We start from the raw sequence: 27830 nt of genomic DNA, 5'->3' as shown, positions 1-27830 counted from the left end.
CATGGTCAGGCACCCAGCACATCCTCTTGCAAGATGAGACACAAGCAGGAAAAAAACGTCAACAGCCTAATTGGAAATCAGGTCCCATGATCTCAGTTCACTGCTAAATCAGGCATCCCTAATGCCAATATTCATTTCAGAACAATTCAATTACAAGATTTGTATTAATTAAACTTCCCCTAGCAGATTGGCATGATCTTCTGCTAGATAAAGATCCTGTATAGCAGCTGGCTGGAAAACTCTCCAGTGTTGTCAGATTATCAAGCTCATTTATGCACCATTTTAAGGACTCTCGCCCACTATCTGTGCCAGAAGACTGCTCTTTGCCTACAATAACATCTGTTTTTCCTGCACTTTATTTGCCATTCCCAAAGCTCTGACAGCCTGGGCAGCTTGAAAGGGGGCAGCACAGCAAAGCTAATGGGAGCTCAGTGCGCAGAGCTGTGCTCAGGGTCCTGCTGGCTGCTGCTCGCAGGCATTTCATGCATCGGGGGAGCCGAGCCCTCCCTGCTGCCTGTGCTCCTCCAGCCCTGGCAGTGCAGCTCATCCTCAACAGCCTCTGTCCACAGGCAGTCATTCACAACACCATGGAGAGCCTGAACACACTCCTTCTAACTGCTGCTGCTTGCTTTCTCTGGCAAGGTGAGTGATCCTTAATCTGTTATTCTTTGATGGTGAAGGGAGGGTTGGAAACGGGACCAGGAGATGGTCTTGGTGCAAATTATTTTTAAGAAGTGCAGAAGCGCTCTCCAACCTAAGGGGCAAATGTACAGAATTGTGGTACAGCTCTTTCTGTTACACAGCTTGTTGTTCAGTGTGGGGGGGGGGGGGGTGTTTAAGTTTATCCTTCCAAAGTAGCTAAGTAGTCGTCCTGATGAAAAATGCCAAACAGGACACATAAAGCCATTTTAACATGAAGGAAAAGCGCCTCACACATAAAGGTGTGGTTTCACATATTGCAGAGAAGACAAGAAAGTGACAACATTAAAGAGCTTTAAGTATGTGCTGCAAACAGCACATCTCTGCAGATATGGAAAGCACAAAATAGTTAAACAAAAAACCCCACATGAATGCACTGTTTCTTCTCTAGAAACAGCAGATGCTAGATTTAATTAGAGTGCTGGTACCATGTAAAAAGGCTGGCAATTTGGGATTGACTATAATAGTTGTTAAGACCTAAATTTAAAATTATTTACCTAAAAGATTGGGGGGTATTTATTCCAGGAGATCTCAATCTAAGAGATAGAAGATATCAAGAAGTAACATGGGCAAGACTGGCAGTTAAAAAGTGTTCATTTTTTAGTTAGCAAGTTGGCTTGAATGATTTCACTAATCTGAAAACAAAATTGTATTCCAAGTGAACAAGGGAAAGCACAAGGGGTTAAAATCAATCAAACAAAACCAAAAGCAAACAAAAGACCTTTTAGCTGAATAGTTTAACATGAAGGGAACCCTTGTCTTAGGGTGAGGTGAGGTCTCACAGATTCAAAAGTAACACCTGCTTTGTGTAGTCTGTCACCTGCAGATAATTCTGCCTCCCCTCTTTCTCTACTAAAAAACAACGTGTAGAAAATAAACGTGTCCTTGCAAATATTCATATTTCATATATATATATATCCATATTTCTGTTTCAAAGGAACTGTAGAATATGTTCAACAGACTTCAGTTTGTGCCTTTGTCAAATTTGCATAATGACATTAATGACAAAACACTTTTTCTAGTGTTTCAGTTGGAATTCATGAGCATGTGTTGTCCAGAAGAGAGTTTAAGAGATAGCCCTTTAAAAATAAAAGGCCACTGGCTTCTAATAGTGTCAGGATGGTTATTGCCTAGATTGATAGTAAAATTGCAGTGTAAACTACAGGTTCTCACACCTCATCCTGAAACAGGTCAAGCACCTTGTTGTTTAAGAATTTCAGTTTGCAGCTTTTTTGTTGGCCACAGGGTAGGATGAACTGAATTTATGAGTGGCAAAAGGACAATAGGAATCTATTATAAATAAAAACTACTTAGAATAATAAAGGGGTAAATAGCAGATTTCTTTGAGTGTGCTGAAAAGTCCTTGAATGTACCAGTTAATCAAATTTTAATCCTTTTAAAAATATATTTCAAGAAGCAGGCTGTTATCCTCACTGTACTCACGCAATCATGACTCAGACTAGAAAGCAAACTTCTCATTTCCTACTGCAATGCTCCTTACCCCTTACCAGAGGCCTGGTCTGTTGGGCTACACTTTCCTCACATCCCTGTGACTTTGCCAGGTCTGGGGGACTGGGACTATGAGGGGAAAGAGCTTTTGCATTCCCAATTCCTCAGTAATTCCCCGAAACTGTTTCTTTAACTCATTTGCAGACGTGTGTTAGAAAACCTGTGCCGTAGCATTACCTTTCACTGCTCTCCTCCTCGCAGTCCAAGCGAATGCTCCCATGGCACAGCGCTGCCCGCTCAGGAGGGGCTGGGGCTCTGCTGAGCACCCAGGGGTGCGGAGCAGCCAGGGCAGTACCGGGACAGCCCGGCCCCGCACAGTGCTGGCCCCGAGCTCACCCCGTGCCCTCCGCAGGCTGCGGCGGCTCCGAGGCCGAGCACCGGCTCTACGCGGCCCTGTTCGAGAGCTACAACCAGTTCGTGCGCCCCGTCAAGAACGTCTCGGACCCCGTCATCATCCAGTTCGAGGTGTCCATGTCGCAGCTGGTGAAGGTGGTGAGTACCGCCCCGCCGGGCATCGCGGCAGGGCCGGCGCTTCTCCCGACACTCCTCTCTTTTCCAGGACGAAGTCAACCAGATAATGGAAACCAACTTGTGGCTGAAGCACGTAAGTAGCGCTCAGTGACAGCCCAGAGGGCACCAGCTCACTGCCGCTCCGCCGCGGGAGTCTTCCCGGGGTCACAGGAGCCGCCCGTCCAGCGAGGCCTCCGTGTTTTCCGGCAGCACCGGGCCTGAGGGGTCGGCGCCAGGCTCGGCTCCCTCGGGGCACAGACGCATCCCGGGACAGCAGCCCTACACAGGAGGCTGGGAGAGCATCCTTAGGGAGGATCCCGGGACAGCAGCCTGGACAGGAGGCTGGGAGACCATCCTCAGGCAGGATCTCTGCACAGCAGCCCTGCACAGGAGGCTGGGAGAGTAACACTGGACAGGAGGCCGGGAGAGCATCCTTAGGCAGGATCTCTGCACAGCAGCCCTCACAGGAGGCCGGGAGAGCATCCTTAGGCAGGATCTCTGCACAGCAGCCCTCACAGGAGGCCGGGAGAGCATCCTTAGGCAGGATCCCCCCACAGCAGCACTCACAGGATGCCGGCAGAGCAGACCCGGCTGCCCCGCTCCGCGCCGCTGGCGCCGCCCGAGACCTTCCCCGGGGCACTGCTGCCCCCCAGCGGCCGCCGCCCCGCCCGGCAGGCGGGGACAGAACCGGAGCGGAGCAGCGGGGTCGGGGAGAGACGGAGAGGGAACGGACGGGAGGAGAGCAAGGCTGGTACACTTGCTGCAGTCGCTAAATACAAGATTTTTGCTCTAGAGATGCCAAATCGCTGCCTTGGCAGACAACAACGCAAAGGAAGCATCTCGGCTCGGAGGTCGCGCACAGCGCCACTTGGTGCTGGTTAGCTCCCGCAAAGTGACAACAAACGAAAAATGTGTACTTCATGTTAAAAAGGCTTTTTAAAAATGCAGTTACTCACTGTTGCAGTCAGCTTAGTAACCAACTTAGTTCCCACCTTTAGCTTGATACTCAAGTTGGTTATAATGGGATTTAATAAGCGCTAGTGACAAAGGCTGTTACCTGAGCCATACATGCTGGAGCTCTCTCTGACCCTCAACTGATGCTCACAACTTGTGCCACCGGCCTCCGGGAACTTGTTTTCACTGTCCCATAGATACCGGTTTTTTGAGATCAAAGTTATTATTACAATCCTACACTCTCTGAAAAGAAAGTATCTGATTCCTTCTTCCAGCTTGTTCCAGCTACTGGATAGGCATTCCTGGGACAGCCACATATATTTAATTCATATATGTATATAACATCTAGGTATCTAGGCCCCCCTACAATCTAAATATGAACAAACACCACACATATGGCGTTTGTTAAAGAAACATCTAAACACTGTAGTCCAAAATAAATCAACCCAAGAAGTGATATGACAGCACATGGTTCAGATCTAGTCCAATGAATTTCAGTTTCTTCACAAACCTAACATGGACTCATTTCTACCATAATTAGATCTGGAATGATTACAAGCTTCGGTGGAATCCAGCAGACTATGGAGGTGCTGAATTCATCCGAGTTCCATCTGGCCAGATCTGGAAGCCAGATATTGTTTTATATAACAAGTAAGGCTCTTGTGTATTTAACTTCTTAATTCAGGGAGAGAGGGGTGATGTTACCAGCTCTAAATCAGCAGCAAGTTCACAGAATGCACTGAAAAGCTGCTTTTCAACACACCTGTGTCCTGCATCCCCCCCATTGCTGTTCTCACCTTCATGCCAGCTCTAACCTGGAGCTGCAAGTGAGCAGGCCAAAGTGAACTTGGCTTTTTGCCTTCACAAGCCCCTGTGAGTCACAACTGTTAAAGTGAATGCAAATTCTAGCTTTTTAGCAGTCAAATTCACAATTTGACACCTTTGACAAATAAAAGCCACAGATGAAGTTTACTTTAGATGTCAATTTTTGAGACTGTAAAGAGCCAAACCATAACTAAATGGATCTGTAAGAATGCAATTCTCATGGAAATAGACTCAGCTACACAGATCCAAAACTCAGTTCTATGGATAAACAGTGATGCCACTCCTTTTCTAACTGGGGCCTTAAAACTTCAAATTACCCTTTAATTTTACTTTTTCATATACTCAACTGTATCATATAAGTTAGCAAAGTGGGACTTAAAATAACCTCTTACCCAATACACTCCTTATGCAAAGATACACCCCAACCCTAATCCCTCCTTCCATAGTTACTACCAGCACTGTCCATGGAAGAGGTGGAAATACCAGCAATATTCTTATCAGCCCTTGAGCTCTGATGTGCTTGATCAATCTAGAATAGAATAGAATGAAATAATTCAGTTGGAAGGGCCCTACAAGACTCATCTAGTCAGACTGTTATTTGCCATTTTGAATATTGATTGCACCAAGCCATGCTATTAATAAGGGAGAGTATTTGCTTTCAACTCCTCCTGGTGAGTTTATAGAGCTGTTTGTTTCAGTTTAACCACACGAATTTATGATGGTCACTGAGCCAGTCTTGCATGAGCAATTCAGCTCCAAGTAAACAAGTAACGGCTGACTTCCCCAAAAAAGATAAAAGAGTTCATGTGTATGATCTGAATGTATGAAACTACCTGGAGTAGATAATTCTAATTTTTGCTATTTTTACTTGCTTTACAGTGCAGTTGGGGATTTCCAGGTTGATGACAAGACAAAGGCCCTTTTAAGGTACACAGGTGATGTGACCTGGATACCTCCAGCTATATTTAAAAGTTCATGTAAAATAGATGTAACCTACTTCCCATTTGACTATCAGAACTGCACCATGAAGTTTGGTTCCTGGTCTTACGACAAAGCCAAAATTGACTTAGTTCTAATTGGCTCAACAATGAACCTCAAAGATTACTGGGAGAGTGGAGAATGGGCTATAATTAAAGCTCCTGGGTATAAACATGACATCAAGTACAACTGCTGCGAAGAGATATATCCAGACATCACATATTCTCTTTACATCAGGCGTTTACCTTTATTTTACACTATCAACATGATTATTCCCTGTCTGCTGATTTCTTTTCTGACTGTATTAGTTTTCTATTTGCCCTCAGACTGTGGTGAGAAGGTGACACTCTGCATATCAGTGCTTCTCTCTTTAACAGTGTTCCTTCTTGTTATCACAGAAACCATACCTTCTACTTCCCTGGTAATTCCCCTTATTGGGGAATACCTCCTTTTCACCATGATATTTGTAACTCTCTCGATTGTCATCACAGTATTTGTACTGAATGTGCACTACAGAACACCCAAGACACACACAATGCCCGTGTGGGTGAGAACCATTTTCTTGAACTTACTTCCCCGGATCATGTTCATGACAAGGCCCACCAGTGATGAAGAGAATAATCAGAAGCCAAAACCACTATTCACTTCTGAGTTTTCAAACTTAAATTGCATCAACGGCTCTGAAAGCAAATGCTGCAAAGATGGCTTTGCTTGTCAAGACATGGCCTGCAGCTGCTGTCAGTATCAGCACACCAAGTTCTCGGATTTCAGTGGCAATCTCACTAGAAGTTCAAGCTCTGAGTCTGTAGATCCTATGCTTTCATTTTCAGTTCTGTCACCAGAAATGAGAGATGCTATTGAAAGTGTGAAATACATTGCAGAAAATATGAAAATGCAGAATGAAGCAAAAGAGGTAAGAACATATTTTACTGTTACTCAAACTGCAGATACCTTTTGTCATTAGAGTGTTTGGTAAGAAAAAGATCTCAAACAGACAAAAAAGATAAAAGAAATCATTATTTTTTGCAAGTAAATTACACAAGCTGTATTACAAATATGTGCAATTTTGAACTTATATAATTGAGAAGCAGTTCTGCTGCACAGTGATCTCTTTATTGACAATATATATATTGAGTGAGGCACATTAAAGGGAACACACCAAAGCACCCATCCCATGAGAACTGAAGTTAGGATTTTTCAAGTTGTAATCTTAATAGTGGAATTTACTGACCCTATGGCCTTTAGAAAGTTACATTCTCCCTCCCACAGCTTACCATCAACAACAGAAATTTAGAGTGAATGTCCCTCACAGTGATGATGGTGCTCACTCTGTTGCTGCTGCAGAGTAAAGTGCTGTAGCTAAATGAGGAAACTGCTGCAAGACAGGGACTGGCATCTTTCATAAAGCTGCATCTTAATACAATAAAGGAGAAAAAAAAAAGAAAAGGTTTTTTTCTACCACATTCCTCAAACATACTATGAGCAGTAGCCACACCATCACAGTTTTTACAATCCCAAACTATACACTTCATTCTAACTTCACTGTGTTTACACTTAAATCAGAACTCTATTTAGGTTTAGATTTAGTTGGCACAGAAAATAAAGGGTTGCTTTGGGTTTTTAAGTTTGCCTTAACAAGTAAGTTCTAAGCTAAAAAGAACAAATTTCAAAACCAACAAATTCATTTCTTATCATTCTTGAAGAAAAACAAAACAAATTGAATTGTAATCTCAATAATAACTAAAAATTATCACCGATTACTATTAATATATAACAAATATAATACTTCATTGTCACTCTTGCTATAAAATATACTGCAAGAAAAGAAAATTAAAAAAATCAGAGTTTTTTTGAAATGTGGTTCCCTCTTTACATGAAAGGTACAGAGATGCATTTTACATCATGCATGAAAATGGTCAAATTTCAGTACAACATAACAAAGTACCAAATAATTATACACCAATTAATCTTTGGTTTTTACATACTACCTAAAGGCCAGTAGGAACAGTCTGTTTCAGGAACATTTTCTGGACAAACCTGTTCATCTAAGAAAGTAAAGCTTTACGCTTTCATTTTTGGAATAGAGAAGTTGTGTCTCCTCAAGTCCAGTGTCTTGGTGAAAACCTTTTGGATTTGAAGCAGAAGCTTTTGGCTTTGCTCCAAAGAGCATATTCAAATAAAGCTTCTTCAAGATTAATTCATTTGTCAGTGAAAATATATGTGTAAGTTGTGTATTCATAAGGATATCTACCTACAGAAAAAACTGTGCTTCTTTTATGAAATGGTATTACTGCTAATGCAACTTATTCACCTAATAAACATGCCAACTTGCTATTCTTTTTTTTCTTTTCAGATTCAGGACGATTGGAAATATGTTGCCATGGTAATTGATCGTATTTTTCTATGGGTTTTCATCCTGGTATGTATTCTAGGAACAGCAGGATTGTTTTTACAACCTCTGATGGCTGGAGATGAAATGTAAAAATTAACTAAAACATTGTGAAATCAAATAAAACTGCCAATCAACTCTGCATCCCTCTCCCAGCACCTCCTGTCTCTTCCATGTAGTAGAACAAGAATCTCTCTTGTCTTCAACTTCACTGACCAAGACAGCTTTGTTCAAAATGCAGAAAAAGGAATTTGGAACCTTTATGACAGCTAATCTAAAAGTAACACAAGCTATGTTTTACAGCTACTTCCTGCAATAACTGGAGAAGATGGAGGCAGTATGTGAAACTTTATAGGAGTGATTTAAGAAGGGGTTAATAAAGAAATGGAAAATTACATGAGTATTTGGAAAGTCACGATGAGTTTAATGCTTTGGGCTATTAGGTTTGTTTTGTAGTCTGGTCCCAAGCTTCCTCAGAGCATGCCAGGATCTTCTGGAAGGAGTTCCATGAATACCCTCACGAGGACAGAAGGGTGGGAAGCACAAGCACCAAACAGCTGGAGTGCAGGCATTGCCACCTGCTGTACAAACTGACCCACACAGCGCAAGAAAGGACTGAGGAGGGCTTTAGTACAAAAGGAGAACAAAAGGGTAAATAATAGATGGTGGTAATAAAGCAGCCATAAAGTAAACTCTGTGTATCCCTAGATTGCAATGTATGTGAAGGCTGTCAGGAAAAAAAACCTGCTCAAACCTGATGATGTTCAGAATTGTGTACAAGTAAAACACAATAAGACAGTCTGCAAGTGATGCAAAGGATCAAAAACTCAGACAGGATAGTTTAGATACAGAGGCATCCTGCTGTAGTGAAGTGTTTGATGCCAAGGTAAGGCAGGTAGACAAAAATAGTCCTGTAAAGTGTGCTAAAATTGTTGCTTAGGCATATATATCTTCTCTCTTTTTTTTTTGATCAGTAACTGCAGATTATTTAAGAGCATGAATAAAGAATGCAACAAAACACTGTCATCGGATGATATTTTGTAAAAATACAAACTGTTGTCTCTGTAGCAAACCAAAAGCTTTGTGGAAATACAGTGTATCAAGTGATGTAACATTTATGAAAATAAAGAGAATCAAACTGTTGAAAATTGTGCCTTTTTTCATTTATTGTGAGTGAGTGACAGATCTATATAAGGTAGTATTACCCACAGTTCAATACATTCAGCAATAAGTTACAGAAGTAAAAGTCCATGCTTCTGAGTACAGTAACATTCTTTTGTTTCAGACACACCTGATAAGCAGAAGACCCCAAGGATTCCAGTGTCAGCTGTGTTACCTGAATCTATCATGATCAGACTAGAAGTCCCTAAAAGAAATTCATGCATTTGTAAAGACTGTGAGCTACTATAATAAAGGGAGTGACTCCACTGGACAATGTGCTTGCTGCCCATCATGATGTAACTGGGCAGCCTGGAGACATCATTCAACAAGGGGAAAGAGATGAAATGGACAGTAAAAAAAATAAGAGACATATCTAATCTACAGTTGTACTCACTTTGCTTTCTCTACAGGTAAATTTCAATAATTCAAACCTATGGAAGACTTTAAAAAGAAATGTTGTATTTGAAGAGGAAACAAGCTATCTGAAGTATTTTTGCAACTTGCACACAGAGAAAGTCATTGATGCATTGTTTAACCTCAGTAATACTGAGAAATTAAAGCTCTTTTATTAATGAATTAAAACAGATAATCTTTGCAAATTCACCTTGAAAGTTATGATGGGAATAGAGGAAAAATGGATATCCAATATCAGATGTAATTGTGTAACTGAAGAAGAGTAATTCCCTAACTGCTATTATTAAAAAAAAAAAAAGAAAAAAAGGTCTGCCTGATGTCATTTCCCTACCTGTGAACCTTTAGATGCTACACAAAACCAAGAATGTCCTGCAGAGTAAAACATTTTGAAATAAATATTCAATTATAAATAAATTATGACATAAGTAATCACTATTATAATTAGTGCAGGGATTTTCTAAAGGAGATCTGGGAAGGAGTGTGGGAGAAATATGTATCCATTGTTCAAATTTATAATCACTATAAAAACTTAAAATTATCGAAGATACCACAGTTTACATTAAAATTTCTCACCTAAGCATGTTATTATTCATGTAGTAATTCAAGCAAATAAAAACTTCCTAAGATTTGCTCTACTCCTGTATTAGGCCTACAGGATGCAATTATATTATGAACAACACTGAAAAAACTTTAATGTAGGAAAACACCCAACTATTTTAGAGTCTTTTCCAGAAATAAAGCTATTAAGAAAGGAAGTGAGGTGGCATTGGAATCAGGGTAAAGAATGCATTTTAATGGAATAATTGAAAAATTGCAAGTTCATTTTCAATGATCTTAGGAAAAAAGAATTTCAGAAAACTCTAAGCTCTTGCTGCTTAGAGTTACATATGGTTTTTAAAGTGAAAGAACTAATCCAAGGCAGCTCTCAAGTTCAATTAAACAAATGTAAAAATCATTTATCATCTCCATTTGGTTCTACAGTATAGTAATTTATAACCCATTTCCTTCAGAAAGATGCTCCACAAATTCCTTCTGCCTGTGCTTAAAATCTTAATTCTGAGAAACATCCAGACACAGGAAATAATGAACATGTCTGCAAACTCACACACTGTATCAAATTCTTCATCAAGAGTAAAGAAATCTGAATGTTCCAGCCCCTTAGAATACTTATGCTCCTTGGGAACTCAGTTAACTGCCTAACATCAATATACACACATGCTTTAGGCATTTTAAGGCTTATTAAATGCTCATGTTGGTATCACAGAATTAACAAGCTTTAAAATTTAGCAACAAATTCCAGTGAAAATTTATAAAGGCCAAACATGGCCAAATTGCTGTTTTTAGTTGTATATTATATATACAGGAGGTTTACTTATATTTTTATTATTTTAAATTATTCTGGTGAAATTTCAGACTTCTGCAACACACTGAAGAGAACTGATGAAAATTCACCTTTGTGCACTAAATTGAAATAAGCAACTCTACTGTGTAAATGCAATTATTTAATATTCAGTATAATGATTTATATAGTAATTTAATAATTGGACTACAGTGATTATCATTAAAAAATTGAAATCCTTCTATATCACAGTAGGTGTCAATGTCTGCTTTTTTAATAAATCATACATGCCATGGCTAGAAAAGGTTCTTTTAATTGTGACCTGGCTTGGCAGTAACTCAGTAGACTGGCAATAAGCAGACTGACTTCTGTGTGTCCTGGGAATGCCATGCTTTAAATAAACCTAATTTTCTAGTTCTGGATTTATTTTTTTTTTTTTCACTCTACCAGAAACATGCCTAGAAAGAACATGCATGGAAACAGAGTTACTGCAAAACTTAGAGCCAGATCAGTAGGAGATAGCTCCAAAAATATTTTATGCATTTGTACTGCCTATATGGGTAGGGACTATTATACTTGCCCATTTATGAATAACAGGAATAAATAACACAAGTGATCCAATTATTGAAACCAGAAGAAAAGCCCACAAGAACATTCGATCAAGCACCTGAGCAATGTATTTCCAGTCTTCAACAACCTAAAACACAAGAGAGCACATAAATTGGTCAGTGTGTGCAAGAACAGGTAAAAACACAGCACCAAATCCTGCAATTCTTAATTATTTCAATATAGGCTTTTGCCAACCATGTCCCTGGGAAAACCCTCTGGAGCAATGTTTTATGATTATACTGGGAGTTAGAACTGAAGCAAGCTTCCCTCTGTGAAGATGGATAAGCTATGTAGATTTTGATGCAGAAATTGACCCTGAGAAGCACCAAACATCCTCATCTATAGAGATGAGACTGGCCTGCCATTTTCTAACATACTGCAGGATACATGGCACATGACATCATAACGTGGAATTCCCAAGCAGGAGTTGGAAGCAAAAGTTGTAACAAAACTCCCAACAACCAAAACCACCAACCCAAAACGAAAAACTAACCAGAAAACCAAAACCAAACCTCCCAAGCAGTAAATAAAAAAAAAAAAAATTAAATTGTTAGTACAGAGCAGCTGTTTTGTTACAGACAATTGCTGAAAGCTGCAAAGAATTATACACTGGGGAGAATACTCACAGGGGTTTCATGACTATTTTTTCTTTTTTGATAAAATTATTCATATCTATACACATATCTGCAAGTATTGCAGATATAATTGTGCAAGCAAATTAAAACCCTGCCAAACAATTGTGTTGGATTTGAACTGGAGCTATCCATGTTTCCCAAGCCTAATGCTTCCTAAGATGTAAGGCCATGATAGCACCAGCTGTCTAGTGTTTATTAAGAACTTTTACAATTAAAGCTTGCATTCTCTGGAGCCCAGTAATAATAAAACACTAAACCCCCAGTCAGCTGTATAATAATTTCCAAGGTTTATAGTAACAACATTACACTTGGAAAACAAAATACTTACTACTTGTCTCTCACAGTGAACCCTTAATTTACAGGAAATTATGTATTTAACAGCAAACTATTCTATTTCTGTTGTTCATACAATGCAGATGCTGCTTTAACAGTACAGCACATACATTTACTATAAATCTAGGCCACATCCCTTGTGACAATGTCTGAGTCAAGTCCTGAGAAGGCACAGCAGAGGAGGCACATTACTCCTAGTCTCCTATGGGAGAACACACTCTCAGCAACCAGAGCCTTCTGAAGACAGCAATTCCCAGACTGAAAGAACCCCAGCCTTTGCCATCAGGAACAGACAGTACACCACAGACTTCTACAAAGTTCTGTGTTAGACTGGAAATAGCATTTAAATCTCCGATGTACCGATGGTGCTAGCTTAAAGAGCATGTAAAGAAAACAGATTTCTAATGCTCTTACAGAAGTGTTGTAAACATCCATGAAGGATAATTCAGAGTGAAAATGCATTCTGACACTGAAAAAAAGCCTCTGACATCTTTTGATAAACTTAGGGACAAATAATAATGATAGAAGAGAACGCTTAGGAAGTCATTGAGTCCACGTTTCATCTGAGCACAAAATGGTCAACATATGGCTATAGCCTGTATTTAAATTAATATAAGTTAGAGCACTCAAACTGTTTTTATTTGAAATTGAAAGCTGCAAGATAAGTCTTGGCAGTATTTATTTGGAAAATATAAGGCAAATGCATTTTTCAAGACAGCCTTTTGGGTACAACATTAAAGTGGAAAAGAGCTCCTTCTGTAATCTCAGCAGTGCTGTAGGGAACAGTTACAGTACGTGCTTTTGTCACAGACAAGTGTCTCACAATGTGTAACTAATGATAAGAACTAACAGAAAACAGCAAAAGACTTTTGAAGACCCCAAGTACTGCACTGTATCAGCCAAACAGTCTCAGTATTGTACCGTATTTGCACTTTTTTTCCAATGGAAATAACTCCACAACTTTCAGCAAAGTACAAAAGCTGGAAATCTGTAGCACATCTTTAATATGCAGCTGCCCAGTAAAGCCCTTGGTTTTCTAGTTTGCACTTGTACAAAATGAGGGCAGCAGGAATGACACACCCACCTCACGGACCTCGTTCTCCTTCATCACGTGCCTCGTAATGTAACGGATGGAATCCAGAGCTGCTTCCAAGGTGTTCCTGGACGACTCTGAGCCATTCACATTGGCTGTTTCCTCCTTCTGAGCAAAGTACCTATCCACATGGCTCCTCATGCACAGCAGCTTGGGCAGCTTGTGCAGGAAGATCTTGCGAACCCAGGGCGCCATGGCGTTGTGCGTGGACGAGGAGCGGTGGTGGATGTTGATGGCAAAGACGGTGATCACAATGGACAGGGTCACAAATATCATCGTGAACACCAGATACTCTCCTATGAGAGGGATCACTTTAGAAGATGATGGAATAATTTCTTCAATAACAAGAAGAAAAACAGTCAAAGATACCAGTACTGAAGTGCAGAGTGAAATTTTTTCACCTTCATTTGAAGGAAGATAGAAGACAAGGACAGTTAGAAATGAAAGCCCGATACAAGGAATAATGAGAAACAAAGTGTAAAAAAGTGGCAAACGTCTAATTATAAATGAATATGTAACAAAAGGATACCAGCAGCATCCATCAGTCCTGTTTCCTTTGCTCCCTGTTGCAGTCACTATTTCCCATTCTCCGTTATCAAAAAAATCTCTTTTGTCAACATCATAATCTTCAAGAATTAGATCAACCTGTGAGCCATCATAGGTCCAGGAGCCAAATTTCATTGAGCAATTCTGAAGGTCAAAGGGGAAGAATGTTACATCAATAGTACAAGAACTTTTGTAGTTTGCTGGTGGAGTCCAAGCAATGGTGCCATCATATTTTACCACAGTTTTTGTAGATGTTCCCTCAAAACGTCCATCTGCACTGAAAGAAGAGATAAATTACAGCCAATTACAATGGGCTGTGGGGATGTATTTAAAGAAGAAATTATGTTTTGTTATTGTCATTTCAGCTGTCTGTCCCTTGATAGCCAAAATTTTGTATTGACTTCATAGTCAACTTTTCCCCCTCAAATCTGAAGCTAACATAGGTAAACAGCTTTGGAAGACTGAAGAATATTTTCAAGTCTTGAAAAGATCTGTGCAACTTTCTATGGTCCCAATCTTATGAAAAGATTGTAAAATCCTAATCTTTAACAGCATGACTCAGCTCTGGTGTTTCTATTAGTAAGACAGAGTAAGTACTTTTAAATTCAGCCAAACTATAATTATTGAAGAAAAAGAGTCATTAAACAGGTAAAATAATACTTGTGCCCAAACTTGAATTTACAATCACTGCTACAGCCTTTTTTCCTGACTCAACAAGTCTGGAAATGTAAAAGCACTCTATGTGCATCTGGGTTGTGCACAAAGGTTAATTCAAAAGTTCTTGTTTCTGAGATCTGTTAATTTTCAAAAGAAAAAAGTCAAAACCAATCCAACCCACCCCTTACAGTTAAATGTACCTGACTTTAATTCCATGCTGAATATGACCTACAACAGCATAAATTAGTTGCTTCCCTCCTATCACACTACACTATTCATACCCAGCACTGTGCAAGACATTTTTGTCCAATAAAGAAAAAAGTTCACACAACAAAATAGAAATAACTTTTTCAAAGGGACTAGAAATTCCATTCAGAAGTAAAGCAAAACATCTGAGCACTTAATATGGCAACAAAGTCTATTTGCATTCAGAGGCAAGTTCTTGCACTGGTTCTTTAGCCCGCTAAATGTACACATTGTGTCCATCCAATGAGCCTCCCAGAAGCAGCTTGGTCAGAGAAGTTATGAAGTAAATGCATTTTGTATGAAAAGATTCAAACCTTACTTGTCATACAGCACAATATCTGGAATCCAGATAGAATCTGATGGGACACGGATAGATGTGATTCCTGCATAGTCGTCAGGATTCCACCTCAACTTCACATCTATCCATTCCTGTGGATATGTGAGATGTAAAAATCATTATTATTGGGAAGTGGATTTCAGCAGGGTGATAGCAGATGAAAATAAATAACAGGGCAATTAACAACAATCAAAGTGAACTAAAATTTGCATCAAACAATGAAGTTGCTGAACAGGCATGTGGTTACCTCATTCAGTATTTGTTTTCTGTTATAAGAGCTGCTTGACAATGTTTCTGTACAGAACTTAAGATATGATGTTCCTTTTTCAGAGCATGCATTTATAAGTAAGAGCTATTAGAATGTAGTTTAATTGTATAAATTAAATTTGAAAAAAAGCTTGTTCTGGATGAATACCAATGACTGGAAGCTAATCAGAAGCAATTTAAACATTTTCATTATACAAAAAAAACCCCATCATGTTCCAACTCTTAAAACTGGTTCAACTTCAAGAAGACCTGTAGAAACTATTAAAGAGGACACAAAGAATCATCAGCTCACGTGGCCATCTAATATTTGCTGACTAATCTCAAAGTTTTCCTAAAAATAAAAACTTGGCCTAAAATTACAGTTACCAAAAAGAAAAAAAATGGGAAGCAAAGGGAAAAAACTCAAATAAACAAACAGAAAAGAATTAGCCCAAACAAAAAGAATTCCATAAGCTAGTAAGTATACCCAGCATCTGCAAAGATTCTTCTCAGTTAAATCAAGAATGATTTGTGAGCAGCATTAGCTGAGTAAATAGTGGCAATTAAGTTTAGTACTGGACTCTGACAATTACAAAGCTGGAGGCTTTTTCCTGCCCAAACCCAAATATTCTTAAGAGAAAAAAGTATTTCCTTCTAGCAAGCATATTTAATTTTGAAACTGGAATTTCACAGTAATGTATATCCAATAATTTCAAATATCCTACAGGAAAAAGACCTCAAAAATATTATACAGAATAATACACCAACCATACTTTTCTTGATAAAGCTTTTGTATAAAAACTTACATACTGAAGCAGCAATTCATGGTTGGTTATATATACCTTGGTATATTAAATGGTGATGCAATGCCATATCATATTACTTTTAATTTGGTGAATTTTTATTTACTTGTTATGGTTTTCTTAAGAGGTTTGTCACAATTAATCCTTTAAAGCATTTTCAGGAACATTCTATAAAGATACTATGTGAAATAAAATTTCTTGCAAGAACTAAGTTTTTTGAATATACAATTAACTAGAAAAGTTTCTCCTAAATGTTGATTTGCAGTTATGAAGCTTCAGAAATTTTCATCAATATTTACACGTACCTGTTTCAACCATACATTTGTTGTCATCAATTGATTTTTTTCATCCTGTAAAATAAAGCATATATCACAAAAAAGAATCTATCCATAGGAAATAGCTGCTTTAGTTCACAGAGGTCTGTAACTTAAAATACAAAACACACTGCTGAAAGCATTCTAATCACTAAGTATGTTTATATGAGAACATTATATATTCATCTATAGGGCATTTTTTATTACACAGATAATAATTTATGTTTAATCTATTGTGTTTAACAGGCTCAATTATTTCACATGAAATTATGTTCCTTTTAAAGTTAGTGGAAAAAAACCCAATTTATTTACTATACATACCACATCTACTAGCTGAGAGATTGCAAGGCCAAACTTGATTTTTATTGTGTCATTCAAGCGCTCCACTGGACGAACCCATCTTTGATAGTCCTCGAATAAATGCTTGAACAAGCGATCTTCACTTTTAGCAATAAAAGAAGGTTCAGATACAGCTATAATAAAAAAAAATATTAACATTGATTCAAATGAGCAGTGTACATCTGCATTCTTATGTCCAAACAGTTACAGCTTTTTTTATGCAGAGTTCAATTTCTCATCTCATCCCCTTCTCTCTAGAACCATGCTCACAGTCATGGAAGTAGAATTTTATGAAGTTATCTGGTTTTATTGGCATCCTCATACCATTACCACGCTTCTAAAATTGATGACTCAAGAACATTAAGATAATCTCAGCAGGCAAAAAGCTCTTATATAATTTACCCAATGCCATGCAGCTATGGAACTCCTCTAAAACAGAAAGCTGATCATGAGGGACTGAAGTTCTGCCAACCTACATCCACATTACACACCTGTGGTATCCTGCATAACTTCCAATCCAGTTTGAAACTTCAGTCTCTTTGATTAATGTATCTCTTCTAATGTTTGGGCACATTTACCATGTATAAATTTTGCTGCACTTGTAGAGCACTTTCCCTCACACTGTTTTGTATCTTAGATGCATATGCCAAACTATTCACCAGTTGACTCTCTACCCATTCTAATGTTACACTGACTGGGATGCACCTTTCCAGTTCTTTTTCACAGCTCTCAAGGGTTCATTCTGGGGAAGATGAACAGAGAGGGGGAAAAAAAAGGGAAGATCCGAGTCTAGCTGAATAACTTGAGTAAGAACAGCTTTCAAAGGTGTTATAAAAGACCTGAAGATGGCTGCTGCCTTGAGAAGCACAAACTACACACATCACCTTGCATGGAAGGGCCTCCAATCCTCAGGCACAAGTTAGAATGACCACCAGAAAACACTGACATGTTCTAGATAAAGATTTTTACTACTTACCAATGAAATTTAAAAGGGAACTACTGCCAAAAAAAGACCTAGCAACTGTTATAATCAGTTTAAGGGACAGCATAAACAAAAGAAAGGAGCTCACCACCATCTCTTTTAAATGCGGACTTAAAATATTATGCTATTCCATAAATCTATGGCACAACCTCTCTAGAAATCATGTGCTCACTAACAGCATCCATCTAAAAAAAGATGTATCAGAAGCAGAAAATCACCAGAGAATGACATAAACAGATTAAAACCAGAGACAGTCATCCGTACAAGGAGAGATTTAAAAGATTAACATTACTGTCTTTGGAGAGGAGGTGAATTTAGTCAACATAACAGAAGTAGATCAACTAGGAACGATACAAGCAGAAAAAACACTGGTAGTATCTAATCTTTCTCATTAAATAAGCTAAAGGAAACAAAGTATCAATTAAAGGCAGCATAAATAATGTGTGCTTGAAGTTCATTACCATCAACATTCAGTAAATCAGCAATTCATAGGTACTGAAGAGGACTAGGATGTTGGAATGGCCTGGGGTGACTGCACTGTATGCCAGGCAGTGTCACACCGGCACAGGGCAGCAGCTCTCGTTCCCACAACACTAGATAAAGCTCCCTCAGAGTTTGACCAACACTTCCATGACTTGGCATTGGTGGCAGAGGCCTGGCTGACACCACTTCAGCCATTAATTGAGCTGACCTAACCCAGTCCCACATGACTGCAGCCCAGACAAACTGAGATGGGCGGCCCAAGTTTTAAGTTCCCTTGTGTTCATTGAAGTGTGACTGATGTGCTGCAAAAGGCTCCATGTACAGATCCTTTGGTGAAAACAGCCAAAGCACTGCAGAGCTCAGCAAGGCAGGTCCCTGCCTTTGGCACTGCAGCTTGGGGCAGTCCAGTAGGAATATCATTATTTTACACACTAATCAGATTTCTCTGAAGTGCCATAGCAGCAGCAAAAGCAGAATGTAGCTTAAGAAAGAGGATCAGCACAGTGGGAGCAGCAGGACCCCGTTTTTGTCACAGACACATTTTATGAAAAATCGTTTCCTTAGGATTTTTCCTCCTGAGAAGCTGAGAGGCCTCAGGAACAAAATGTAAACAATAATTATCTGCTGCTGTGGAATGCAACAGATGCATCTGGGATTGGTTTCATGGGGTTGTTTCTAATTAACGGCCAATCACAGTGAGCTGGCTCAGACTCTGTCCCAGCCACAAGCTTTTGTTATCATTCCATTCTTTTTCTATTCTTAGCCAGCCTTCTGATGAAATCCTTTCTACTATTCTTTTAGTATAGTTGTAATATAATATATATATATAATTAATTAATAAATCAAGCCTTCTGAAACATGGAGTCAGATCCTCATCTCTTCCCTCTTCCTCAGACCCCTGTGAACATCACCACACTTTTTCCTACAACTCTTACCCCACACTAATGTGCTACTGAATGGTTCTTGCTGTGGGCCAAATCAACATTTGGGTTTTAAGACAGTTCACCCTTCTGTTTCAAAATACAAATCTTTCTGACTTGTGGGATGTGCAAAGAACTGATGGGCAACTTACACTATACCACTGAGATAGCTCAGGTGGATACAGAAAAACTCACAGGACATGAGAATTGCTGCCAAAAAGGATCCAGCAACAGAACATTGCACATGTACAAGTTATCTTGTAAATGTACAAGTGCCAAAAATATATTTAACTGGTTCAATATATCCTCATTGGCCAAGGATTTTTTCTTATTTGTAACTATAGACAGATTTGCCAAGCCCTACATTTTACAGACATCCAAAAGAATGCTTCCTGAAGACCCAACCTAATTTCTCTATTTCTATATCCCTATTTCCTGAATTATGAAAGGTTTTGTGTATATTTCAGCCTAATATTTCATAAATACTTGATTTTTATATTAGCATTAATTACATTTCCCTCCTCCAGTTACAACTCTCAACTGAATTTAAGACTGACTATGCAGCTGGATATTATCTCTCAATTAATTGACCTTGAAGCAATGCAGAGGCAAAGTTGCACTTTCACCATTTCTGTGTTCCTGTAAGACAAGCTCCTGTGCAACGACACAGCATCCTCAGGGTACATGTTGTTTCCAGATCAAGCTTCTCTTAAAACACAGCATCTCCTCTGCTCTGCTCAAAGGGGACATGTTCCTTTACTGCTTTTCTATACTTAGATTATTTTTCAAACATTTTGTACTCAGACCTATAGTATACTCACTCATCTATTACAATGACCATTATTTACTAACAATATAGTTCAATTATTTCTTTCTTTCTTTGTCTGATCACAGATGTATCCACACTTTTCAATATTTCTATTTTATTCTCTTTATTAACACGTTGGGGCAAACTGGTCTAGAAAAGACTTCTTGAACAAAGGAGAGCTCCATGAGGGGCTGGGAATGGTAAGAGTATATTAAGACTAGGCAAAAACAAAATAAGTAATCACCTCTACCTTGTACATTTTATTTAACATGGCAATTCAAACAATTTGTTACACAGACTGCATATGTCTTATATCTCTTTTCCATGGATCTATGATTTTAAGATTACAACAAGGGGCTGTGATTCTTAGTTACTCCTTGTATTAACATCAGTACAAAAATTGTGAAGAACTGGTGACAAGTGGAAAAATGTTAAGAGAGGAAAACAAGTAAAACAGTTTTAGTGGCTTAAGGCAGCAGAGTAGAAAAACAGAAAGAGGTTAAAACCTATGACTAGCAAGATTAGCAAACAAACAACTCAGAGTACAATCTCATCCTAAATCAGATGGCAAGAGATTACGGCAACACTCACCCCTGCCACCAGCTCAGTATTAAAAAATACTTAAAAGATCTGTAGCCCCTGAAGGGCAGTTCTGAGCTGGCCTGTATTTGTGTGGCTCCATTTCTATTGAGGCCAGGGAACCCCTGCAGGTTAAACCAAAGGCAGCTCTCTGCACTGGTCAGTGGCAACTCCCAATGACAACATTTTCTTTATTATTTGCACCTTAAATTCTTCTCACTGCCCCTCAGTGTAAGTCCATATTTAGCAACAAAAAAACCCAAAAAAAACCCACACCTAAATCATATATGAGATTGGATGGCCTAAATTTTAATTCTCCACAAAGGAGACAAATGTTTATGCACAAATTATTCAATTTTTTTAAACTCTGAAGTAGCTGGAGAACAAAGGCTAGGTAAAAATTCTAATGAAATGCTTGACCTTGAAAACATTGTATTTAAAAATTCAGTTCTACTATTTCCTCCATAGGTATTTAACAAACTTTTTTATCAAACTGCTTTGGAAGAACTATTTAGAAAATAGGGTGAAACATTACATGGGCCTCAGATGCACGAGTAGCATGATAAAACATGTACATGTCCATTTATCTTGATAACATTCCCAAGTCATAATTTCACATGGGCTGCTAATGGCTAACTTTTCTAATGTTGTAGATAAGAAACAAAAGATGGGTTTTACAAAAGAATAACACTCTTGTAATTTACTGTACCATTATGGGATTAAATTTCCTAGCATCTTAATATGATTTAGCAACATTATTCCTTTTATAAGAATTACCAGTGAAATACTTAGTGTTACAGGCTTGATCCCAGAGGTATTTTCATAAATCTTTGTTTTTAAATAGGGGAACACCACAGTCCATGCTTCTCCAAATAACAAGCTTTCTTTGAACTCTGTATTCCTCTGCACTTCCTTAGATAGAGAGTCTAAGAGCCAGATTGGCAGTGCAGGTGTAACACTGGTCCTTATACATTAAACAGTGCAGTTCAAAGCATTTTCTAATTTAAACAGTGTAACTCAAAGCATTTTCTAATTGACAGAATTGAGAGTTAATGATTTCAGGTTTTCTTTACATCACTATTGGGTGCAAAAGGAGGCCCATGGGGAAAGGGGAAGGATCACTTTCTAGAAGTGTAATGCTAACATGCATTTTCAGAAGTAATATATATTACTAATGCATATTTTTATTTATACACCATTACAGCAAAAAAACCCAACAAACACAACACTACTAAGGACAATAAACGCTGCAAAATATCCATACTTTGCAGTTTAACATTATATTCTTTAACTCTGGGCTATATAACACAAACTTATCCACAAATCTAACAACTAATAATTTCCTTAAAAATCTGGAAGGTGAAGGAATATACACAGTATCCCTGCCTTCAGTACTCTAGTATATTTACTGAGATGATCTCCCATCGTTACTTCATTAGGTGGAAAAGACAGGTGTAATGTATCAAATTGAAGTTTTATTTGATACTGATTCCTCTGACCCTTTGAAAAGGATCATGAGTCATACTTCCTGCATGGTCTTTAATTTTTTGGCCTACTTTTCCTTCTATGCATTAGCAATTGCCCAGAATCCAATCACAGTCAAGCGTTTAATTAACAGCAAGCATTCAGAAAGATCACAATCATCTCAACTAGGATGCCTGTAAGTCAAAGCAGCAATACTAACTTTATTCTATTTATTGAATAGAAGTCAGAAAAGCCAATGATTACATTCTGAACTTTCCAGAATTATCTTTTCCTCCCCTGTTTAAAAAATAAAGGCAAACCCTATCACCACACCTACAAGCATGGAAAAGGTGGCTTTAGAGTTACTGGGAAGATTTGTGCCTTCTCTTTTACCTAGCACATCAACCTCCAGCCAACCAGGAGCAAAATAAAACAACATATATTGAACATGAAAGTGTGAGGAATTTTGAACTGCAATACTGCTTAGTACTTACCAATATGCACAGAGGTACAAGAGCTGCTCACAGAAAGTAGGGAAGCTGTTTCTCACATTCAATTCAAATTTAAAATGTTAAAGGTACAACTTGATGGTTGTAAAGGAGAATGAAACTACTCCCTAACAGCTTAGCAACAAGGTATAACTATGGCACATATTTCTGAATACAAGTACAAGTTTGGTTAATAACTATAATAGACCATGTAGTTTGTAAACAAACCAAGAAATAGATATGAACTGACAGTCAGTCTTTAGATTAAGAGCTAATTGGACCACCAACCATTCCTTTCTGTGCTATGGATTCTAGGGCAAGTCCACACCAGGTGCCAAAGAGCTTCCTGACCTCCCTAGTGACACGGCTGGCACAGCAGTGACAGTGCCCTGCAGCAGTGACTGCAGCCTGTGCCTGCCCAGCCCACTGCCACCAGCCTGCTCCACTCAGCTCCACAGCCACAACTGGGATCCTCCTCCCTGCCCAACAGCAGGGCCACAGGAAAAGGGGCTGCACATCAGGGAAAATCCTGTCCCACTGAGGGCAGGACATTCCTGTAACACATCCAGCATTTTGTCATCTCTCTTTGTACCACTGTTAATCATTCCATCAATTCCACTGATTGCTGACACTGAGGATGGACTGTGAAGTCAGCCTCGAGGAATGCTGAAAGCAAGCAGCAAAAAGGGTGTGCAGAAGTGCAGATAGCACAAGGAGCACAAGGAAGAACAAGATGTAGAACCTGATAAGTAGAACCATTTATAAATTTAGAGGCTATGTGTCATGAAATTAAACACAAATCTGAAATGTACATTAAAAATTCCTTATGGAAATAAGAAACAGGCCAGGGCTTCTCACAGGCTGCCAGTGCAGCCCTGGGTGCTGCAGACTTTGGGCACCAGCCTTACCTTCTGCCTCAGGAGTGTTTTGCCCACTCAGCTCCATTCCAGTCTTGGATACACTGGAACACAGAATCCTACAGCTCACAGAAATCAGCTACATTGCTCAAAACCAGATGGGGAGATTTCAAAATCTATAATATCACACAAACCCTGGGTTTTACCATTCTAAAAAGTGGGAAACTATGCAAGTATTTCCTTCTACAGATCAACACAGGCACTTCTCCTCGAATCAATGCTCACATTTATCCCCTTAAGAACCTCTAAGGAAAGAGGTTCTTAAAATATTTTAAGGTTCTCAAAATATTTTAAGAGAAAAATCACAAGAAACCCATACAGGCAGAAAGGTTTGCAGCTTTCTGTTGGGTAGGGAGAAGGATTTGATCTGTTAAACTGAGTGGAAAATGCCTGGGTGCCTGAAGTGCCAGGGAAACACCATCACAGGTCTGCCTGCAGCACAGCAGGGCTAGGCTAGAGTTGTTGTTAACCTCAGCTCCATTTGGGCATTCCAGTCTCACCTGTTAACTAAAAATTCAGAGCAAGAACAAGACATACTTTGACTGTATTTTAAATTAGCAAGTATTTTCTCCTGACAATTTGGAGTTAGCCAAGACAAAATATTGGTTCACTATTAACTGAAGGAAACACCAAATTAATTTACAAGCACTCTTATAGCAAATTTAATTTTACTTTAGAAAAAACAAGTTATGAAAAGAAACTTTAGCCTCATTGTATAAAATCAGTTCTCAGTGAAGTCAAAACTGCTGGCTTGTGCCAAAAGGCAAAACCTGGCTTACCCTGACTGCAGGTAATTCCATGCAGTCATATAAATCATGTAATGTCACATAATGATTTTGTATCTTCTGTCATCATGAAGAACAGGAAAAACACTGCTTTTCCAAATTTTGGGACAAAGAATAGTCTTTTAAATCACATTCAGCAATAACAGACTGAGTATTTGTAGGCTGAATTAAAACCTAGATGTTGATACAATCAACTTTCAATAAACTATATTTACAATCACTTTTTCAATTTTCAGTTAGTATAAAAAAAGTTCAAATTTATCTTTCATTAATTTTCTGTCTGCCTTTTATTGTTGTAGTTATGTTTTCAAGACATTCTGCAAGACTCTTGGGAATGTACTTACAAATTATGTGAGTGCAACATTTTGAAACAACTGTTTCTAAATAAATCGGTGGAAGAGCGGTGATTTTGCTCCTTTAATCTCTGTATAATTCTATAAACACTCCAGCTTCACATGCTGTTTTACATCCTTCAACTCGGAAAGTTAAATCCTGATTGAATTATGAGACTGCCTCTTTTGAAGTCAAAGAAATGATGCACGACTAAACTAAAGACAGTTGTCTTATAAATTCTTCAGTTGTCTTATAAATTCTTAAGAGGGTTGTTTTCATGGGCAGACACATCCGTATGCGAAATTACAGTTATTAAAACATATTCTGCAAGTTTACCTCTGTACCAGATGCAGAGCATGCACCACAAACCTACAACTGCACCTCCCCTCACAAAGTGAGCAGATAAAAACCTGAAAGCTGCGGCAGCTGAGATCTTTAAAGCGTTATATCCATGCACATTTAGGAAGTGTATGTAATGAAATGTGAGGCATTCAGGACTGATAATGCCCCTGAAAAGCTTTAGTTTAGCAAAGACATTTCCTCCTCTCCTGTGAGGGGGCAGCCCTGGTGAGCCCGTCTGACAGCGCTCCCCGCAGGTCCCGCTCGTTCTCCCAAAGCCAGCGCAGCCCCGCGATCCTCCCTCAGCAGCCCCCACCGCACCCAGCACCAGCCTTACCTTAACCTCGGCCGGGAAAAAGTTGACGGCGCGGAGCGGAAAACGAATCTGGGGCGCGGAGAGCCCATCTCCGACAGCTTCCCCCCGCCCCGCACCATCCCGCCTCACTCCCTCCCCTCACGGAGCGCTCCCGCTGCCCGCGCTCCCACCCGGGCAGGGCAGCGGCGCCCGCAGACCCCCGGGCCACGGTACCGCCCGCTCCGTCCCCGGCGGCCCCACACACTCCAGGAGGGCTCGGAACCCCCCGCCGGCCGAGCCCACCCCTCCGCCACCTTCCTGGCTGCTCACCGGAGCGCTTTTCACCCTTCACTCCTCTTCCCAGCGGCCGACCCTCATCCCTGGGGCCGCCCCGAGCCGCCTTACCCGCGTGTGAGGCTCCGAGCTGGCCGAGCAGGGGCGCGCAGAGCCAGGTGAGGAGGAGCATGGCCGGAGGGCGGCCGCAGCACGGCCACGCTCCGCGCCCGGCCATGGCTTGGGCACAGCCCCGTTCGCTCCGAGCCCCGCGGCGGGAGCCGGGAGCCGCTGGGGCCGGGCGGCGCTGGCCCCGCCCCGCGGGGGCCGTGAGGAGGCGCGGGGGGCGGGAGCCTCGGACCGCGCGGGCCCGGCCCCACCGCCGGCCGCGCCCCGGCCTCGGGAGCCGCTCTCGGCCCCGGTGCGGCCGGAGGAGCTGCCGGCAGCACGGCGGGGAGGAGGCGGCAGCGGTGCGCGCTCAGGCTCGGTGCCCGTGCCCGTCCCGCCGCCCGGGAGCGGCTCCTGGCGGGGCCGAGCAGGTGCGCGGCGGGGCCGCTGCAGCACCAGCGCTCGGTAACCCCGGCACGGCCACCCGGGCAACGCCTGCTGCGCCTGCACTGTGCTGCTGGGAGGGTGCGAGTGTAAGTGACTTCTGCCGAGAAAAAAATCTTTTAATTTCCATTGCATTTGAAACACTCGGTAGGGGTTTTTTTCCTAAGTTTCTAAATCAGTACGATTTTTAGAAGTTTCTAATTTAGAATATTTTGGAACTTTTAATCTAAAATAGATAAACTAATGCAGGCTAAAAAGACATAGGATATTTCCACATGTTTAGGTATATTACAGATATATAACATATATAATAAATACTCTGTACAAAACACCACTTTTTTCTGTATCAGGTAAATAAATTCTGTTACAAAAGACAACTTCCAACACACACACGGTGAAATTTAATCAGTGATTTTTCCTAAATTGTCTTAATGGAAATGTATAGTGTACACATTGCCAAAAAAATAGAAGCAGCTGGCAATAACACATTTTTTACATCTAAGACAGTGTTTAGTAGTTCATAGAGAGAAAAGACGTGGAAAGAAAGGCTAAATGACTTTACTGTGTTAATCAGCTTGTACCTCAGGAAAATATCCCTTATTTAACTCAAATAATTTTAGCAACTTTATACCTTTCTAAAATGAGCACTACCCAAACAGCAATTTCATTAATAATGTTGTTGATTTTCAAAATTCTTTTATACCAGTTCTTTATTTCACAGAAAAAACACATCTGTCTGTGTAAACAGTGAATCTTTTCAATGACCAAAACAGAATACTGGAGCATTTCAATCCCTTTCTTAATTTTTAGCCTCGTGTTTTTGTGTATTATCTTTTCCTGCAGCCATATTTGGGTTGTGCATGTCTGTGCAAGACATAATGCAGGCTGCACAAGCACACACAAAAGGCTGCTTACACAGGAGTTTCTCCCAGCACACTTCTAGTGACAGGCTGTATTGATTTGAATGCTCTGCAGTAAATATGGTCATTTTATATATTAAGAATCCATTTGTATATGGCATATCTTCTACAGTCAAAGTATTCATATAAAGGATGCAGCATGCTCTTTTTTTGAAATGCTTAGTGTATATGCAGTTGTCAACTCGAGACTTTATAGTAAATGAAAAATATATTTTAGCCAAAAAACAGGGCACAAACACCCACTTTTTTTTTTTTTTTTTTTTTTTTGGTGACACTCCAGTTCTGCAGTTTTCTGAGTGCTTCAAGAATTACTGGGCAATATTTGTACTAAAATTGCAACTCTGTAGTTTTGATGGAAGCTGCTTCACTACCGCACTGCACCTGGTGTTCCTAACATGAGATTATCAGATGAAATTTGTATTTCTGAGCAGTGCAGCTGATGCATTTTAGAGCCATAATGTGTTGTTACCAATGTTGAACATAGCTGCCACTAGAACGTGCAGGACATAGGAAACTGGTTTTATTACATAACTGTGGATTTGTGTGCAGCTGGGTCCTAACTAGGCAAAACAGATGCTGTGGGATATAAAAGGATTAAACTGTCTGGGTTACATGCCTAACATTTTGCTAAATATTTTATGTAGCATCATCTGGCACATGTTAATTATGTTGTATTATTACTGTTTAGAAAACACTAGTTATAAATAAGTAGATGTTTTTTGCCTGCTGCTTTGAACTTAGAGCAGAATGTCAATA

At 39.8% G+C, this 27830-nt stretch overlaps 2 protein-coding genes across 3 annotated transcripts; one reads left to right on the top strand and one right to left on the bottom strand.

The window, feature by feature from the left end:
• Positions 1 to 250: 250 nt before the first annotated feature.
• On the top strand, positions 251 to 9977 carry CHRNA3 (cholinergic receptor nicotinic alpha 3 subunit). Its single transcript, XM_054272825.1, has 6 exons — positions 251 to 642; positions 2561 to 2700; positions 2768 to 2812; positions 4214 to 4323; positions 5377 to 6388; positions 7829 to 9977. The coding sequence occupies exons 1-6, from the start codon at positions 483 to 485 to the stop codon at positions 7955 to 7957; spliced, it is 1596 nt and encodes a 531-aa protein (XP_054128800.1). The 5' UTR covers positions 251 to 482; the 3' UTR covers positions 7958 to 9977.
• Positions 9978 to 10644: 667 nt separating this feature from the next.
• On the bottom strand, positions 10645 to 25870 carry CHRNA5 (cholinergic receptor nicotinic alpha 5 subunit). Of its 2 annotated transcripts, none has more exons than XM_054272565.1 (6): positions 25735 to 25870; positions 16919 to 17070; positions 16589 to 16633; positions 15217 to 15326; positions 13440 to 14271; positions 10645 to 11475 (listed from the first exon to the last, which is right to left on the bottom strand). In XM_054272565.1, exons 1-6 carry the CDS (start codon positions 25838 to 25840, stop codon positions 11314 to 11316), a joined length of 1407 nt encoding a protein of 468 aa, XP_054128540.1. In that variant the 5' UTR covers positions 25841 to 25870; the 3' UTR covers positions 10645 to 11313. The 2 variants fall into 2 exon arrangements, with proteins under 2 accessions (XP_054128540.1, XP_054128541.1); XM_054272566.1 differs by having other exon boundaries at positions 13449 to 14271.
• Between the last annotated feature and the right edge of the window lie 1960 nt (positions 25871 to 27830).

This window comes from Melozone crissalis, unplaced genomic scaffold, assembly GCF_028551555.1.
Source record: "Melozone crissalis strain CALT ecotype California unplaced genomic scaffold, PUWL_Pcris_2 ptg000014l_1, whole genome shotgun sequence".
Classification (NCBI taxonomy): domain Eukaryota; kingdom Metazoa; phylum Chordata; class Aves; order Passeriformes; family Passerellidae; genus Melozone; species Melozone crissalis.
Note: the sequence above shows the minus strand (reverse complement) of the source record. Positions and strands in the feature narration are given on the sequence as shown.